The sequence below is a fragment of the Nanorana parkeri genome, unplaced genomic scaffold, assembly GCF_000935625.1.
Source record: "Nanorana parkeri isolate BGI_ZX_2015 unplaced genomic scaffold, ASM93562v1 scaffold55, whole genome shotgun sequence".
Taxonomy (NCBI): Eukaryota; Metazoa; Chordata; class Amphibia; order Anura; family Dicroglossidae; genus Nanorana; species Nanorana parkeri.
Window position 1 is genome coordinate 790,831 of NW_017306323.1, and position 20,145 is coordinate 810,975.

The following is a 20,145-nucleotide window of genomic DNA, read 5'->3' on the forward strand; positions in this document are numbered from 1 at the left end:
TTAGTTATATAAAAGACTACTGTGTATGTCGACTAGGGATGTCCCGATGTCCCGGTGACATTTTTTCTCAGCACAGACTGATGATTTTAGGGCAGTTTCTCACCAGAGCTAAATAAAGATGTCACCAGAAATGAATACATGTCCCCACAGCAGAATACAAGTCCATGTCACCACAGCAGAATACAAGTCCATGTCTCCACTGCTCTGCGGGCAGTTCCTATGCTGTGGAGTGTGCCGATATCCTGGGCTGTACTGTGCTGTGTGCGGGGCTGTCCATGGCTGAGCCTGCGCCGGGAAGGAGGAGGAGGACATATACAACCAGACAGGCACTGCCATGCACAGCTAAGGGCAGGTCCCCAGCAGGCTGCCGGGGTCCCCAGCAGGCTGCCGGGGTCCCCACAAGCGCGGGAACTCGGACGGCCGCTGGGACTTGAAAATATAAAGGGCTGGTATCGGCTTTAAGAAACGGGGCATTTTTACGAGTACAAGTACTCGTGAAAATACCTGGTATCGGCCCCGATACCGATACTAGTATCGGTTTCGGGACATCCCTAATGTAGACTATTGTATATGCACAGACTTTTACACAGAATCGGGAGCTTTACTTTCTCCATATGCTACTGAACAAACTTACCAACAATTGATGCACTAAAACTAGCAGGTCTGACTTTGTAAGATGATCTGAGGAAAATTAAAAAAATCCAAGCTCACAGCTGGATAAAAATTGCTATGGGCAGGATTGTAAATTTTCCTTCAGTGCAATTGCATTTACAATGCAAAGAGAGAGTTTAGTAACATAGACAGAATGAAAAAGATACAGATCCATCAACTTCATTGCCAGATGTAACCACTCTTGATATAATGAATCACTTCCCATATTTCCCCAATGTGCAGCTGATGTCCCTTTGTCCTTTGTATAGCCTATGGATGTTTAAATATCCAAAGTAAGAAAGGAAAGTACCAGTGTTTACTAAGTTTTAGCATTTTGTATTCATCCAAAATGGGATGATTAGTATAAAGTCACAGAGGAGTTCTGTTAAATTTAGGTATAGGCAGCAGGCCAGGGGCTTTACCAAAAGCACTGAACAACAAAAATGATCACAACAGTTTAAAAACCATAAAGAGGATTTATCTTTAAATGAACCCAGACATCCCCCACCTTACTGAGAGCATGGTCACGGACAGAAAAACAAAGCTGACACAGATTTTAACCTTTCCGAACAAAACAAATTGGCTTGAGTTTTCTCTGAAGTCTACGGTCAACTGTGCCTAACCAGGGACAGACAGTTATCTTAGTTAAAGCAACAGACAGGGAAACTGCCCCTTCTTGCTCACATTGACTAACCTCTACTCCCAGCTCGGCTGAAATGTGGATGTATAGGGGAAAAACTGAGAATTCATATCTTTCCACAAAAAAAGTAAAATACCTAAAGGTATATATGGTTAGAATTCCGTATGAAAAAAAAAATAGTTTTTGGAATTCTAACCACGTATACCCAGCTTTAGGTATTTTACTTATTTTCTAATTGTTAATGGGCTCAAATTAATAATCGATGGAAGGATAGAAAACGGTTTCATTTTTGGTTTTCATTTGGGAAACGCCATTCATTCCAAAATCGAATTAAATTTCTAATGACAATAGCCAAGTCTCTGATGGCATTATTGAATGCTCTGATAAGATTTTTCGTATGAAAGTTGTGTGTACCCACTCTACAATTGTGTAATCATGTAATTTGGCAACATTGTCACCCAGGACTCTCAGCCAGAGGGGCTGGGGGTTTCAGAAAGCAAGCATTTATACAGGGAAAGAGTTGGCTTTTCACTTTGTTACGGATTTTCTGGACTCTGGTCAGGATCCTGGAACTGGGAGATTTCAAAGAGATTTGGGAGGGATGAAATCTCTATTCGTGGGTCCATGTAAAATTATTAGTGACCAGCATCTATTGATTGCACAGCTGTACAGAGCACTTATGGTAAGGGTACTGGCAATGTTTAGGGCTCTACCTGGGAGATGGGGAAGGTTCCCATCCAGGAGTTAGGAGGACTCCACCCAGGAGTCAGTCAATTCAGGTGGCATGTGTGCTGGAAACACACAAGTGATAGCCAGGGAGGCTGAGAGAGCTAGTGACACACCAGGGATGTGTGTAAGAGTCACATGAGTGATGTAGAATGCCCCTGGGGTACTGCTTAGACTGTACAGAGCACTGCTGTGAACCGTAGCTCTGTGGGGAAGTACCCCGAAAACCCTGGGGTTGGGACACCTTGCCAATGCGACACCTTGCCTACCTTTCGTTAGTGAGACTATCTATTTACTTTGCTAAAAGAGAAGCTGCATTTGTGTATCATTTTGCTGATGGAAAGCTAATTTCTGTTTGTAGAAGAATTAAAGGACTGTCTTTTCAAAAAAGACTGTGCTTCCATGTTAAATCGGCTTTAAAAGTGGTTACTAAGAGCTCACCATTTTGCTAATATCCCCAAAACATCACACAAGCTTTACTAACCTCTGTGTGTGATAATCAGCACTCAAAACACTCTAAAGGCTCAGCATCACCATTTAACAGTTATAGTGGACATAGGATCAATTTGTCATCAGTGTTATGAATACATGCATGCTAGGTACTCCACGTGACAAACGATTTATCTATTTTCTTTCCCAAAAGGCTGCTGGCATGTTTATTGATGTATCATCTGGAGTCAGCATCTACTTCCTGGACTAAAATGCTGGCCCAATAATTACAAATTAATGTAAATTCTAGTGGCTGTGCAGCCGACTTTATACTGTGCCATCTTAGATCCTTACTGCTGTAAGCTACATTTCTCTGAATGATAGAAATTACCTGATTCCCGCATCTACACTAAACCGTGTGGAAGGAAAAATCTGCACTGCCAGCTATTGTACTTTGAGAGGTGACAGCACCGTGCACTGCCTGCATACCCAAACAGTGACTGTATCTGACAGTTTTCCACCCAGCTCCTCTGATTCTTACACTGGCCGACAAGGCCACCCATGTCTCAAATTTTGGCAGATTCAGCAGGAGCAGTGCGGTATTGTTGCCACACCATCACAGGCAGCTGCATTAGGTGGATTTCACTGGCAAGAGCATGAGATATTGTGGAACTTTTACGATAAAACTGAAATGCAGATGTACTTGGGATTAGATGCTTTAGCATATATTGTTTTTAATGGTAGTCAATAGTTCTACTTTAAATGCTTACAAGCAGTGTAAGGAAAATTACCACAATGTATTATTTATTCACTTGCAATGTGCCTTTGAACTCATTAGAAAATTTTGCTATTCCAGAAAGTGTTAATTCTGTAGTTCAGCTAGAGCCTCCTTGCATATTTCAGTTCTTTCCTCATCTGGGAGTCTAATTACTCTCTGTGCTGGCCCCAGTTTTTACACCCTTCATAACCTTTTACTTAGCAAAGGGGAATACTATAGAATGTGACTTCAATGATAGCTCTAACTCAGCCGACATCACACCCAAGATTACAGGTGCCAACGGCAGTCTGGCGGCTTTTGGATATCTACACAATGGGAGGCTTTTACAGTAAAAATGCGCTTGAATATGTTAATTCTATGGGGACATTTTTGATTAAATGAATGGTCTAGCAACAGGGTCTCATTAGGGAGACCAAGTTGAATAGACCAAATAGTACAGTGTAAAAGGAAAAATCATTATTCTGCCAGAAAGGGTTTTGAGTAAACACAAGTGTCCTAATGCGAAATGCCTGAGAATCGCCAATGAAAAAAGCCATTTTCACGAAAAAAATTATTAAAAAAACTTACTAAACATATAGCAAAGTTACATAGGTTTAAAAAATAAATAAATCTACTCAGTTAAACCAAATTGGCAAAAATTCAATAAAGAAAAAACCTCCAGAACCCTATTCCCAGTTTCCAACATTTGATCCAGAGGAAGGCAAAAAAAACTCCTTTATATTGCATTGCTTAGTTTGCTCAAATAGGAGAAAACATTTCTTCCTGATCCCCTAAGGCAATTGGATATCCCCCGGATCAACAATCTCTGATGTTATTACTTATGTATGTTAATATCCAGATATATTCTGCACATTTAGAAATACTGTACTTTCAACCTGTAATAAATGATTAGCACTACAAAACATTAACACATGCTCATAGATATTATAAGTAGGGATGTCCCGATACCGATGCTAGCATCGGAATCGGGCCCGATACAGGGCATTTTGACAAAACATAATTTTCATGTTTTGATTATCTAGAAAGATAAATATAGCCAATACAAAGAATTTCATACCAGATTTGCACAAATTATAAAATCCTAAATAGTATTACAAACAGTAGTCTTATCTTGAACGATGACAAGTGATAGTTAATGTGATCTGTAGTATTGTCACCTCTTTTATCTATATACCAGGTAGAAAACTGGGGTTTTTGTTTTAGAATTGTAGATGTGCTTTAACAAAATCTACCCAGAAACACAAAAAAACGCAGACAGACACATACACTGAAAAGTATCACTTTATATTCAGTTCATAAAACTTGTTCATATATAAAACATATACAATGTAAACTCTGTAATTGCCAACACCTGATGCATAGCATAGTAACGCATGTTAATATGGAACTTTTCTGTCTGTTTGTTTGCATGAAATGCTGTAATTTCTTCTCAGAAAATCCTTCATTTAAAAAAAACTATTTGTTTGTTGGAAAAGATCAATTAAAAACACAATAATCTGGGGAAATCCCACCTAAAACCATGAATACTCCCAAATAAAGAATGTTAGCCAGTTCATCCACAGATTAATGCTTTCACGTGTCCCTCGTGTCTGTAGACAAAGAAAGTGCAGTTCTTTCTTAGGCTTTAGATCCTCTTTAGGAAGCCAAGTTTGAGGCTGCTGGGAATTTGGATCACCTCCAGAGCATGGGGAGATGGACTGAATGGAAATGTTACTTGGAAGAGATATTTGCTGTCCAGCATTAACTGGGAACTGTCTTCACGATTGTTTAGCATTGACTGAAATATTAAACAGAACATTTAAATTATATGTCAAGTGACCACTTTGTACAAACAAACAATGAATAATGTATCAAAAGAAATGATCTGCAAAACATTTGAGGTAAACTGCAACAATACTTGAAAAAGTGACATCATCTCATAATTGCATGTAATTATAAAACCTTTTGCTTTGAAATATTTAGTGTAGACAGGCATGACATACAACTCTTGTCTGTGTCACCACTTCTTTTCTGTATTGTTTCTAAACAAGAATAGGAACCTTATGTTTTAGGTTTTATCCAATATATTTTTCTTCTACCAAGATTGTTGGGATAAAGAATTTGGGATAAAAAATTTAAACTGTGGTGCAAATGGCAAAAGCAAATTGGAAAAGTAAGGCACCTTTCACACGGGTGCCATCCGTACTGATCAAAGCAGAAAAGAACGGATGTCACTTTGTGGGGATCCATGTCCAGTTTTTTTCGTACATCGATGGAGGAAAAAACGAAACTAACTGGATCCATGTTAGTTCCATGGGGAGTAAGATGTAAGCGGAAATGTGTCTGTTTACATCCGACTGCCTCCGATTTGTCCCATTCAGGTCCGCCAAAATGGAATTCTGTTTAGTTTTGTTTTTTTATGCTGACCTAGACAGACTTGGAAGTAATCGTATGTAAACAGTAGCAAAAGACTAACATAAGGGTTTCGATTGGATCTGTCAGGAAACTGACTGAAAGACCTGACTGGAACATTGTGTGAAAGGGGCCTAAATCCCCACAAATAACATAATTAAAGCTGAACTCCAGGTTAAAAAAAACCCCCAAAAAAACAAAACATGTTTTTACTTTAGGTTGGTCCAGTTTAGTTACATCTAGTGCTTGATATACTGCATCCGCAGGGCTGCTAGGGATGCTAAAACTCTTTGTCAGCTTTGATCTTCCAGGCTCTGCTGCTGTAACATCCCATCTTGTACAGTGTAGGGATAGCGGTCGGTTGGTCACTCACTCTCCCCCTTCCCCATTATTAAAATGTCTTGTATTCTAGTCACAGAGTACATGGAATTCTGTGATTGGACAGGGGGAGAGAAGGCGCACTCTTCAATAACGATTTTACACTAGGGCAGGCGCCCTGTCATTTTCTGTTTTTATTGAGAGAAGGCGCAGATGAATGACATTTTACCAAGGGTGATTTCATATAATGCATGACACAAATGGCTTCTACTTCTTCATACTCTGTATGGAAGACACAGCTGAAATAAGCTGCATTGATCAGTTATTCTTGCACCTGCTCACCTTAACTGATTTTAACACATCAATGAATCAAGTGTGGGCTACTATTCAAAACTGAGAGGAGAATTTTATGCTGCTTTACATGTCACACTCCAGTAGTTACAGCAGTACAGTAAGCACAAAATATGAGCCAAAGAGAAGTTGCTTACTGATTAAAAGAACAAAGTAAGCAAGTGGTGATGACTTATTGTATGTACACAAATATTACAAATATCAAGGAACCGTGTTAATAACTGTTAAAGGGAATCCTTAATGACAGTGCGGGGTCATTTAAAGCTCATTTCTTTTTGTATTTAAAATGAAAAAGGACAGCATTATTAAAAATAAAAAAACAGCTTCTGTTGCATTACTCACTTCCAAGCCAAAGCTGTCTGCCATAGTAGTCTCTTTCTGCAACCTCATGCCACCAGTGTTCTTGGTTAAATAACAGCCAGCATCATTCAATCGACTTCCTCTGAGCCCAGTCTGTCATGCACCCGTCCCAGGGGGGATGTCATCATGCCAGCCTGGACTTAGATTACACTTGACAGTGCTCAAAACATTACAACGTGAGCACCATTCAGTGCAGGAGGAATTAAATAATCAGACTGGTTAGACGACCCTTGGAAAAAAGGTACGTAGATATACAGTATCTCAAAGAAGTGAGTACAACCCTCACATTTTTGTAAATATTTTATTATACCATTTCATGTGATGACACTGAAGAAATGACACTTTGCTACAATGTAAAGTAGTGAGTGTACAGCTTGTATATCAGTGTACATTTGCTCTCCCCTCAAAATAACTCAACACACAGCCATTCATGTCTAAACCGCTGGCAACAAAAGTGAGTACACCCCTAAGTGAAAATGTCCAAATTGGGCCCAAAGTGACAATATTTTGTGTGGCCACCATTATTTTTCAGCACTGCCTTAACTCTCTTTGGCATGGAGTTCACCAGAGCTTCACAGGTTGCCACTGGAGTCCTCTTCTACTCCTCCATGACGACATCACGGAGCTGGTGGATGTTAGAGACCTTGCGCTCCTCCACCTTCCTTTAGAGGATGCCACACAGATGCTCAATGGGGTTTAGGTCTGGAGACATGCTTGGCCAGTCCATCACCTCAGCTTCTTTAGCAAGGCAGTGGTCGTCTTGGAGGTGTGTTTGGGGGTTGTTATCATGTTGGAATACTGCCCTCCGAAGGGAGGGGATCATGCTCTACTGCAGTATGTCACAGTACATGTTGGCATTCATGGTTCCCTCAATGAACTGTAGCTCCCCAGTGCCGGCAGCACTCATGCAGCCCCAGACCATGACACTCCCACCACCATGCTTGACTGTAGGCAAGACACACTTGCCTGTGTACTCCTCACCTGGTTGCCGCCACACAAGCTTGACACCATCTGAATCAAATAAGTTTATCTTGGTCTCATCAGACCACAGGACATGGTTCCAGTAATCCATGTCCTTAGTCTGCAGGCTTTCTTGTGCATCATCTTTAGAAGAGGCTTCCTTCTGGGACGACAGCCATGCAGACCAATTTGATGCAGTGTGCGGCGTATGGTCTGAGCACTGACAGGCTGACCCCCCACCCCTTCAACCTCTGCAGCAATGCTGGCAGCACTAATACGTCTATTTCCCAAAGACAACCTCTGGATATGCCGCTGAGCACGTGCACTCAACTTCTTTGGTCGACCATGGCGAGGCCTGTTCTGAGTGGAACCTGCACTGTTAAACCGCTGTATGGTCTTGGCCACCGTGCTGCAGCTCAGTTTCAGGGTCTTGGCAATCTTCTTATAGCCTAGGCCATCTTTATGTAGAGCAAAAACTCTTATTTTCAGATCATCAGAGAGTCCTTTGCCATGAGGTGCCATGTTGAACTTCCAGTGAGAGAGTGAGAGCGATAACACCAAATTTAACACTCCTGCTTCCCATTCACACCTGAGTAACACTTGTAAGTCACGGGAGGGAAAATGGCTAAATGGACATTTTCACTTAGGGGTGTACTCACTTTTGTTGCCAGTGGTTTAGACATTAATGGCTGTGTGTTGAGTTATTTTGAGGGAACAGCAAATGTACACTGATATACAATCTGTGCACTCTTTACATTGTAGCAAAGTGTCATTTCTTCTGTATCGTCACATGAAATGATATCATAAAATATTTACAAAAATGTGAGGGGTGTACTCACTTCTGGGAGATACTGTATATTGTGCAGGGGAAGGGAATTTGACAACAAACTGCTTTAAAATGCGTCTGTGTCGCTCTTACTAACAAAGACAGACATTTAGGTGAGCAGTGTGTAAACAATGTTTACGCATTTTATTATCTGAAAAATGTAATCATTGTTTAAGGCAACATGTTTTGTATTGTGCTTTAAAAATTGAGTTTTAAAAGCCGGAGCAACTATACATACCAGCCTGCCTCTTAAAATTAACTCAAAATCATATTACCTGAACTTTGCGTACAAATGAAGGTGTCACGCGTTTCTCAAAATCATCAATCGGAGTGTAAGAGTTCAGGATCTTGACAATCTACAGCATTAAAAAAACGAAGACAAAAAAACTTTTTATAAAATTGAAATTACACTCTAAGCCTTTCACACCCTTCCCAGGTAGACAAAATGAAACAACATACTCATAATTAGGGATGACCGATACCAATACTTGTGCCGATACTGAGTACTCGCCCAAATGCTCCGATACTTACCTCTTACCTTCTTTCAATAGAACACTGGCTTCCTAGGCAATCAGGAAGCCGGGCAGTGGGTCATGATCCGCTGCCTTGCTTCCTGATAATCGGGGAACATGGCACCGGTATCAGTACTCGGTATCGGTGAGTACCGAACAAAAAATATCGGTACTCGTACTAAATACCGAAAAACCGGTATTGGTGCATCCCTACTCATAATATCCTAAAATGTTTTTTATTTTTCTACTCAAAAGAAAGCAGCATTGCCTTTATATGGCCATGTTGAATCATGCATACAAATGGACACCAAAGATTTTACTAAGTGTGTAAACCATACCTGCACAGGGGAAAGAGCCGTACATCGCTCACATATTTCTTTGGCATCTTCGTCTTTGATCTTTTTCACCTGCAGTAACCATGCAGCCTGGGAAAGGGGCTCCAGAGTCTCCTTGGCTGCACTTCCTTGTAGATTCTTCCCCTGCAGCCATTCTTCCATGTAACTTATATTGCATCTACAGTTAAACAACATCCATCAAGAACCAGCATATAGCAGTGACATTGATTTGAGTAAAATGTTTCAAACCAGTGGAAAGTCAGTTTGTAACTGAATATAAGATATGGTATCTAAACCCAAAAACAACAACAAATGCCATATTCTGTAGTTTACCAATGCTTAAATCAGGGGATATTCAGATACCAAGTACCGTACTTGGTGCAAGTACCGATACCTTTCCAGCTCCAAGACTAGACTAGAGAAAAACTCAAAAGTTAGGAGGCAGCTGCCATTTTTAAGGAGCATACGGAGCTCCTGGGATTTGTGCATCCAAGTTTTAATGTATGATCTGTTTTATACATATATATTAGGTGCATTAGATGCACTGATACTATTTTTTCCAAACCAAGTACAAGTACTGATACTTGTGCAGGTACTCACAGATACCAATTACTGATACCTTTTTGTTTAGTGTCATGTGACAGTTTTTCTAAAACAATACAGACTAGTGATTTCAGGACAGTAGTGAAGAACCAGGGCCCAGTCGCAGCTGCAACCTCTGCAACCCTGGTAGTTCTCTTGAAAATGCCTGGTATCTGCACTGGTATCTGAACATCCCTACTTAAATCCTTTCAGCCTTTTTTTCCTTTATTTTCACTTGATGATCCGGCCAGTAATACACTTCCTCTCTTAAGATGGATCCAGCCTTGAGCAACAGCATTGTCAACCTGTGAAAAGGGTGTTAGATGTACTAGCACATTTACAGGGCTTGAAAAATTTGAGGGTGTCTCACCAGTCAGTCAAAAATGTCACCAGTCAGCATGACCGGACTATAGACTTGCAATTTATGTTAACATTTTTTGGGGACAGACAGCTTTCTTTTGGAGGTATATAAAATCACAGCTGGGGGGTTATTTTTTACTATATAATAAAAGAAGTACCGTAAATTTCGAATTAAAAAATGTTTCCCCTACGTTATGTTAGAAAACATCTTTTCTTACCCATATTTTTGGTGAAACATAAAAGACAGGGTCAAGTCAGGTAAATAGACACCAAACATGTCAAGCCTTAAAATTGCGTGCGCCCGCAAAATTGCAAAAAACGTCCACACTGAAAATTGGCCATAGGCAACGCTTAAAGCGCTTTAAGCACTCCTAAGTTTAGTGTTATCAGTCATTAATTATTGCTCACACTCCGACGTTCGCGTTTATATGTAACATGTGCGGCACAATGGACACAATCCTTGTTTTCGCACGTAGGCGCACCCGACGCATATATGCTTGTGTATGTGGGGGGCGGAGGACTTAAAAATATATATTTTTTTCTTTTAAACATTTTTTTAATGGTTCTTTATTTTTTTATGATTCTTTAATTGTTGTATTACTTTTTTTATTTTACACAACTTTATTGCTATCACATGGGGGGGGGGCTAAGAATCCCCCTATGTGATAGCCAATTTACATGACAGGTCCTCTTTATGAAGACATCAGGGGTCTCCAAGACCTCTAATGCCATCTAGGGACCCCCAGGGAAGCTGATGTAGCAGAGATCTGCTTCATCAGCATTCCGGGACTGAGAGGAGATCAAAGGGAGATCGTGTACTGATCTCCCTTTGATCTCCTGTCACAGAGCCTTGCCGGTCCCGGCCGCATCGGGCACAGCAGATCTCGGGATTGGCAACGGCAGTGACAGCTGCCAGTAGTACAGCTGTCACTGCCAGCCGGAAGGCCGGGAAGCTGCTCGTCGGGCTCCGCCGTCCTCTCGTCACAGACGAGTGGATGAGTGGATTTTTCAAGCCCTGCACATTTAGATGGGCTAAATGGTTTGTCTCAACCCTCTATCTGCTTTCTGACACTAAGCTGGCTTCCCAGCCAATCAGCATGGAGATGGCTTCCCGGCCAATCAGGATGCAGGGGGGGAAGTAATTACCTGCTTCCCGGCTTCCTGATTGGCCGGGAAGCTGGCTCCATGTTCCCTCGCAGCACTGCCAGTCAGAGGAAATCTTCCTCTGACCGGAAGTTCTGGTATTGGAGCTTTTGGGCGGGTACTCGTACTCGCCCAAATACTCGGTATTGGCACCGAATGCATCCCAAATTTACATCATAACTTTAACCAATGTAAACCCTGAACCCAATTATCCCACTAACCTTAATCCTTAATCTAACTCTTAAGTAACTCCCAACACTCTCAAGATGAATATATTATAAACACCAAATCCCTGCAGTCTCTGTGCCAAACTGGTGCCGAAAAATGATTTTCTCTTGGTAAACATATAAGTTTCCACTGAGTGTTTGCCCTTCTAATTGCTATCCAAACACTGACTTTTTTTAAAATAAAAAAACCTTTGAATATATACTGCTCATATTTCAAATGACATTTCTGGGTAGACAATGTACCCTCACAATGTGCAGAAAGGGAGGCTTTCAGTCAGTATATGGACTTCTCCAAAAGCTAGAAACATTAACCTTGTTGCTCCGAATAGTATTTTTGCCATTAAATCCTGCACAGTATAATAAAATATGACAAAATGAGTACACTGCAAATGAATCTATTCATATTTATGATTAATGCTCATACCTTATCTGCATTCCTTTTCTACAAGAGCACATGTCCTTACGCAGGAAAAGGCTATTTAGTGTGACAGTGGAAATCAGGAAGAATAGTTGCTTCACAACTTGTTTCTGAAGTTCAGGGTCCATGCCATGCTGACACATGGTGGTATAAAAATAACTCAGCTGTTGGAGAATGGACGTCATGGTATACGCATCTGTGTCATCGATGCTAGATGAGCGTTTGCGGAATCCTGTGGGTTTTGCGACTGATATTCCATGAAGGCTTTCATATTCCAACATGCCGGGCACTGCAATAATGCATCATTAGAAAGCCTTTAATTGCACAAATCCATAGTATCATTACAAATACTTGCCATTGTACCTGAGACACACTTGATGATGGATACTTAGCCAGTTTACCTATTAGAGCTCACGAGGTTCAGCTGCTCTTGACATAAGTAGTCTGAATTATGCCCAGGCTACCACCTTAATAGTCATGGTCAACAACCCAAGAAACTCCACAAGTTTCTCTTGTGCTTCACTAAGCATATCCTTTGTAAGTCTCCACAGAGACCACCGTGAGGCTCCAAATTCTACTTAGTGAGGTCAGTGTAAAGAGCACAAATGATGCCAATAATTATTTCATGCCTACATTTATCCTAAAGTCAGCTGACCTATTACACAACTTTTAGATGTGAGAACAGCAGCCAGTAGGTGTCCAACTTGAACATGTCTGACTTAAAGGAGAACTATGGGGTCAGTGCTTTTCCCCATAGTTCTCCTAAGGGTCACGGGAGAACACAAACTAGTGTTCTCCAATGACCCAAAGCTCAGTATACCGCGAGCTACAGCCCGCGGTATACTGAGACGCCGCAGCCGGGACAGATCCCGACAATACTGTCTGGATCCACCCAGCCGCGGGATTGACAGCTGGCTCTGCCTATCCAGAGGCAGAGCCAGCTGTGCCCGCCCACTCCCCCATCCGTTTCACCAGGCAGCGCTGGAGGATCGGACAGGGGAGGAATCTCTGCAGGGAGGCGTGAGTGACAGTCGCGGCTCTCTGCAGGGATAGATCGAGAAGTGAGCGACCGACGGTATGTGTTCGCTCACTTCCTGATCTACGGAGCCGACCTGTGACAGTTTCATTGTCACAGGTCGGCTCAGGTTATGAGGCTGAGTAAAAATCACTCGCCTCATAATTCTCCTTTAAATCTCATTGGTTTCCATTGATTAATGCACTTGTTCTATTGAGAATTCCTATGGGTAGAATTTCTTGTGACCTAAGTATTTGCCATCTCAAATGATAAACACTTTCACAGTCCAGCCTTACCTATCATTGGCTGGAGATTGTTCTCCATCACTGTAATGAACTGATGGTAGATACGAATAGCCAGATCACTGATAATCTGTCTATATTCTGATAAATCAAAATTCTTCAGACAGTTCTTATTCTGAAGTGGCACATTGTACTTCATGAACTCCTGCAAAATGGAAGCACATGAGGATTATTAGCAGAGATTACAGAATGAGAACAGAAAAGACAGTGACATGGGTGTCAGTGTTTGGGAAATTGGACAGTAAGCTTCACTCTCAGCAGTGTTACATTCTATTCATAGAAACACTTTGGCACTGTGCCCACCTATATGTGTGTATCCAAGTGAAGCTATATTTGGTGGAGGGCTAAAAGACTTCAACTCAAAGTCCAGTTTTCTTCCAGTTTCTTGCACTGTTACATTTTTATAGTCTTGAATTATGAACATGAGGACTTTGGCACTGTGTTAACTATGTGTTCATTATACTGTTTCTACTCCATTTTTTAAGCACACTTAGAAATATTTGCATAAAGAAAACTGGGAAAGTGTAATGGCATCCCTCTGAAACCTAAGGACAAATGTGGTTCATCAGCACTATCAAAATTCAAAGAAACACAATGTAGAGAAATTACTTGATTGGGTATAAAAAATTAGCATAGCTGTAAAGTGACACTAACCTTAGGAGTTAAATCTTAAAAATGCATTCAAGTACCTTTACTATTAACATAAATTTACCTACTGTGTCGCTTGGCTGTGGATCCTCAAATCATCTCTGAATTGGTGCTAACACTGCCCTTCCTTCTGGAGGGTGGCTACTTTTGTTCCCCATGATCCCTGTGTATGTTGTAAAGTAGTCACCGCTCCAAGCTCACTCCCATAATGGTCTATCATGGGTGCGAGCTTGGAGTGGTGTCTACTTTACAAAACACACAGGGACCATGGGGAACAAAAGAAAGTACCCTTCTGAAGGAAGGATAATGTCAGCACCAATTCAGAGATGATTTGAGGATCTACAGCCGAGTGATACACAAATAAGATACATTTTTGTTAATAGTAAAGGTACTTGAATGCATTCTTAAAATGTAACTCTTGAATATAGAGTCACTTTAAGTGGAAAACATTCTTTAGTACATTAGTAATCAATTCCTAAATGTCCTACACTTAAGACATCAGCGTCATATGAGTCCTGAAAAGTTTGACTTTGGATTACACATTGATGAAAAATAGATTAGTCTTATTTACTTGTTCACTCTCATCTCATTCCCTACTGTAACTCACTGAATGTAACTTAAAGAGAACATGTGCTGAGAAAAACTACAGTGACTGTCGCTGCTAATCTCCATCTGTAAATAGTTATTGCCATGCAGTCATGCTGTTTCAATGGTGTCACAACTTTCTGTGACACATAGCCATTGAAGTCAGAACACCTGCTCTGCAATCTTGTTCTAGGTCAGTAAATCAGATTATATATATAAAGATCCTGGCAACTAGCTTGTTTTAGAAAAATAATTCAGCAATGGCTGCCTTTATATTGCTCTCAGCACACATTTCCTTTAAAATGTATCTCCAGCCTAACTTTATTTACTTTTACATAGAGCGGGAAAGGGTAAGAACCTCTGTCAGGTTTTACTGCTTTCTGTTGAGGCGATTCCCTTCACTTCCTGTCCCAGAGGCAACATGTCAACGGAACAAAAAGTTAGAGGAAATACAGACAGCATTAAAAACACTATTTTTCAGTAGCTTAACGCTGAGGTCACAACTAGGTGACAGCGTTTATGCGCGTTTCTACGCAGGTTTTTGTGCGCTTTTTGCACATTTGTACGCACGTTTCATGCGCATAAATCAGATTGCACGCTTTTGTGAGCAGATTGAAGCTCATTGTCATGAATAAGCAAATGAGCGTAAAACGCATGCAAAAACACAGCAACTGCGCTTTTTCAATCGTTTCCTATTAGGTCTATGGGGCCAAATCGAACTGTAATATGCCCAAAAAAGCTCATGTACTTTTTCCAGCGACAGTCGTTTTGTTTATTGCGACAAAATGCTCAGATGTGAGCAGGGCCATAGAAATAAATGGGATTTTGGGGGGGGCATTTTTTTAGCGCTTTTTAGGGCAGAAAAAGTGCTACAAAATGTCAATATCGTTACTGGCAAAGAAATGTAAAAAATGTTTTTGATTAATAGTAAGCAGCTGTAAATCAATTTCTGGAAAACTTCTTACAAAATATAGAAGCAGCATAATGACCTGCATTAAAATAAAAGATTGCATTTCATTTGCTCAGATCTGCAAAGCAATTTAAGTCTCTGAAAAGAAATAAAGTAGGCGTGAAGAGTGCAAGTCCCCTGTCATATAGGCAGGTGTCTAGAGAGTAACAGTTGGGCTGAGATAGGAGCACTGAACTATACAGTGAGACATCTGAAACCACATTTTTCTTTATGCACCTAGATTGTTTGCACCTACCTCTTCTCCACTGTATTGCTTCAAACAGTTAAGGAAATGATGTGCATTGGACAGCCAGAAAGACAACATTTCAAAATCATCTGCATGTTCCTACATAAAATAAACAAATAAAAAACCTTGTAGTAAAAAAAGCAGATTTCTAGGTAATAAATTCACAGATTTCTTATATTATAACATGTCATTATGGGGTTATTCACTAAAGACCCGAAGGATGTAGCTGAACGGCTAATCCTTCGGATCACTTTAACTGCACAAAGCCTTTGGTTCAGCTGAACCGAAGAAAAATAAAACGCCCCCCCCCCCCAAATAAAAACGTGGGGTTATTCCCTACCAGACCCTTAATCTGAGCACTGGCCTGGCTGGGCAGGAAAGGGGAGGGGGCTGAGCAAGCGCCCCCTCCCCCACACCATACCAGGCCACATGCCCTCGGGATTGGGAGAGCGCTTTTCCAGGGATGGACCCCCTGGAAAAGCACCTTGTCCCCATGTCGATGAGGGCAAGGGCCTCTTCCCTACAACCCTGGCTCGATGGTTGTGGAGGTCTGCGGGCAGGGGGCTCCTCTGCACCTGGGTAACCCCTTTTCATTTCAGAGTTAAATCAAAAGTAAATAAAGACACCACACTTTTGAAAAAATCCTTTAATTGAACAAAAACACAAAGACAAAGATGCTGCAATCCACGGGACTAGCACCGCCCATTTGTTTTCATGCCATGACAGCTCACTGACCTGAAATGGGAGACCACGCGCCGTTTGCTTTTTTCCTTCATTTTACAACGATAGTTTCATTCTGTTCAGCAGCATTCGCCAATTAAAGGAGAACTATGGGGTGTTTTTCCCCATAGTTCTCCTAAGGGTCACGGGAGGACATAAAGTAGCGTCCTCCCGTGACCCAAAGCTCAGTATATAGCGAGCTACAGCTCACGGTATACTGAGACCGCGGCAGCCGGGATGGATCCTGACATTACTGTGGAGATCCACCCAGCTGCGTGAGTGACAGCTGGCTCTGACGATCTAGAGGCAGAGCCAGCTGTACCCGCCCCCTCCCCCGTCCGTTCCGCCAGTCAGCGCTGGAGGATCGGACAGGGAAGGGGGGGAAGGATCGGACAGGGAAGGGGGGGAATCCCTGCAGGGAGCCGTGAGTGAGATCAAGAAGTGAGCGAGCAACGGTATGTGTTCGCTCACTTCCCGATCTATTGAGCCGACGTGTGACAGTCTCATTGTCACAGGTTGGCTCGAACTATGAGGTTGAGTGAAAATCACTCACCTCATAGTTCTCCTTTAACTCTCTGCTGCCCTATGAAAATAGGGGGGAACAGCAGCAAATAAACTGCTGAACGTTCGCCTCACCTGATCCAGATGTTGCATCAGCTGAGGCGATTGGATTCTTCCCTTTGGTTCAGCAGAACGTGCTTAGGCTGTTCTGCTGAATCAAATGGAAGTGAGCTGTACGGTTAAAAATAGCCGTACAAAGCTGCTGCGAATGGCCGAAGAGCCAATAACTGGTCAGTTATTCCTCTGGCAGCTTAGTAACTAACCCCCTATGTGTTAAGTAAAAAACACAACTTGAGTTCTCTTTCCATTATAAGTCATCCCTTTTGTATTTTGTATTTTTCTATTTTGTAGTCTGCAAATATCACATTCTAAGGACAGTGGCATGACTCCAACTGACAATGAAGCCTCTTGTGTCTCTTTTCTGTGGATATTTTGTACGGACTGTGCACAGACATGCTAAATGTCCCAAGAAGGGTATCTCTGGTATGATATACTGACTGCGACATGTATGTGCTCATACATAGCTGCATGAGAGACTAGGCCCTGAAAATGCACATTGTAGGAACCAAGACTTATGAAAATGTTTAACCTTACCTTAATAACTTGTTTAATGCCATTAATGGAAGCATTCATCAGAGATTTGATTCTGTCTGCATCGTTAATGTAATCCGTGAATCTAACACACATAAATAGGATGTGAGCGGGTAGACCTGGGATCATATTCACTACAACTCCCCGTGGCTTCAGATCTGTCATAATGGAGTAAAGAATTCACATTATACAAAGCAAGCAAACATGTGCAGTTCAAGTCCAGGAACCCTGAAACTGATATTGTAAGCCTATATTACCATGTTACTAGCAATTAGTAATCAAAAAGGCGGCCTTTTCATTTATGTTTATAAGCCATATATTTTTTCTATTACCAGTAGAAACACAGTTATGTTACATTGCCTCATATACACACTGTCATATTTCCTAAGTCAGGTTAGGATAAGCAGGTCAACATTCTAAAAAAAAGTTTGACTTTGGAGGGATGTAGCTTGGGCACCACTGGTTGTTTGTTTCCTGTCCCTGGAAACACTATAAGTCTTCTATAATTAAAGGAGAATTATGGGGTGAGTGAAACTGAACACTGATGCTGTCACAGGTCGGCTCTATTGATCGGGAAGTCAGCAAACAGATACTGCTGATTCTCTCCCAGCAGGGAGTGGTCACTGTCAGTCACCGCTCTCCACAGGGATTCCCCCCTCCCCTCTCCGATCCTCCAGCGCTGACTGGGGGAACGGACGTGGGAGGGGGCGGGCACAGCTAGCTCTGACTCAAGATAGGCAGAGCCCGCTGTCAATCAGCCAGGGGGGTGGATCTCGACAGTACTGTTGGGATCCTTCCTGGCTGCGGTGCGGTTCTGCGCTCTCAGCATATAGCAGGCAATAGCATTTTGGGTCACCGAAGGACATTAGTATATGTCCTCCTAAGACCCTGAAGAGAACTATGGAAAAAAAAGGTTAGGCCATAGTTCTCTTTTAACACATTTTGATATGTGACCTTTATTGACTGTATACTGCTTACAATATTTCTAAACTCAAAAACAAAAATGCAATATATTAAATGCTGCAAGTCCTTAGATCTGGAGGCTGCATTTGTTTTCTTTTTTAAGGCTAAGAAAATTTTCTGAAGTCCAGAATAATGTCTGCTGATCCTGTCAGAAATGGTACATCCTTGTAACTGCCTGTGTACTGAACTGAGATCTTAAACAATGTTTAAAGCCTTCTCATTTTCTGTAAACCACAAAGCATTACCCGTCTATGTAAAGGAAAGGAGGAGAATGGGAGAGGTTTTCAGTCCTAGTTTAAAAGCTGCTATGTAATTTGTTGCAATGCTTTTAGTACAATGTATGTATATAATAATCTGTTTTTTTGACACTCACTTAAGACATACTGTATGTTATGCTGAAACAATTGTACATACCCAGGATAAGACTGACTACAAGCCTTGTTTCTTCTTCTGGTGAAAACTCCAGCATTCCCAAATAATCTTTAAAAACACTTGGCACGCTTGTTTGGTTTTCTGAGAGAGAACACATTGGTTAGATGTCATGAGGTGCCCCTACTTTGCCAATTTCTGATTTGTTTCAGTTATGAACAAAGATTAGAATCTTATTCAGCCATCTGTCATTCACTGCAACCTCTACACAGTGGTTGGAAGAAAGAGACAAAGTGACCAGTATTACTGTCTCTTTTCCAAATCTATACAGGAGCATGCAAAAGCAAAAATGATAGCTACAAATAAAGGGGAGATGACAGGAAGGGGAGCAGGGGATTGGAAAGGGTTGATAGAGGATGGGCAATAATGATCCCAACTGCAGTTTGGAGAAGAATCGGAAGGATACAGCATCAAGATCAATGCCTTGGGTGACATCAAGGGATGGGTCATATTGTGCAGAGTAATAAAAAGCATGATTCTCTTGGGGTAGAAATCCACTCACATGATGGTTTCTTCTGCCAGTCTATGTGGCACGTCCCTGTGGTTATCTTAAAATGTTGTTTTGTTGCTATGTTTACAGATTATTTTTTTCTTACTTAGCAATAACCATAAGGGTGCATATACATGACCCAATTTTTGGAAGCACCGCTTGCAAAAATCAGACCACAGCCTAAGGGATTTGATAACAAGTATTCCTGACCATAGGAAGTGCCTGCTACTGAACAAAGCTGGAAAATGTAGGTGTGGACAGGAAATCCTGTAGAGAAAAGAGAAAAAGACTCCATTTGTATCACCTTCAACCTTTGGTTGAGCTGGACAGAACATTGCACTGGGTGCTGGTCCTGTAGTGAACAGCTGTCTCACTAGTTGTTCTCAGGAACACAACTGTCTGTCTTTAGCTTGTCTAAGCTCTGATCCTCTAATTCTTGGCTCAGCAGCAAATTTGATACTTCGTGGGCACTCAAGGTTAAGTGTAACACATATACACAATTGTCTCTGATGGCATGGGGGTGCATTAGTGCATATGCAATGGGCAACTTGCACACCTGGAAAGACACCATCAATGCTAAAAGATATATCCAGGTTTTAGAGCAGCCTATGCTCCCATCTAGACGTCTTTTTCAGGGA

At 41.5% G+C, this 20,145-nt stretch overlaps 1 protein-coding gene across 1 annotated transcript in view; it reads right to left on the reverse strand.

The window, feature by feature from the left end:
- Window positions 1–4,606: 4,606 nt before the first annotated feature.
- The window catches only part of MYO5C (myosin VC), a 103,299-nt gene continuing 87,760 nt past the window's right edge, over window positions 4,607–20,145 (reverse strand). Inside the window, exons 34-41 of the mRNA XM_018575964.1 lie at window positions 19,003–19,101; window positions 17,629–17,783; window positions 15,763–15,852; window positions 13,319–13,469; window positions 12,014–12,296; window positions 9,281–9,455; window positions 8,706–8,786; window positions 4,607–5,001 (exon numbers count right to left, since the gene is read on the reverse strand). Coding sequence (XP_018431466.1) covers window positions 4,849–5,001; window positions 8,706–8,786; window positions 9,281–9,455; window positions 12,014–12,296; window positions 13,319–13,469; window positions 15,763–15,852; window positions 17,629–17,783; window positions 19,003–19,101 — 1,187 coding nt within the window. The 3' untranslated portion in view covers window positions 4,607–4,848. The remainder of the gene's footprint in view (window positions 5,002–8,705; window positions 8,787–9,280; window positions 9,456–12,013; window positions 12,297–13,318; window positions 13,470–15,762; window positions 15,853–17,628; window positions 17,784–19,002; window positions 19,102–20,145) is intronic.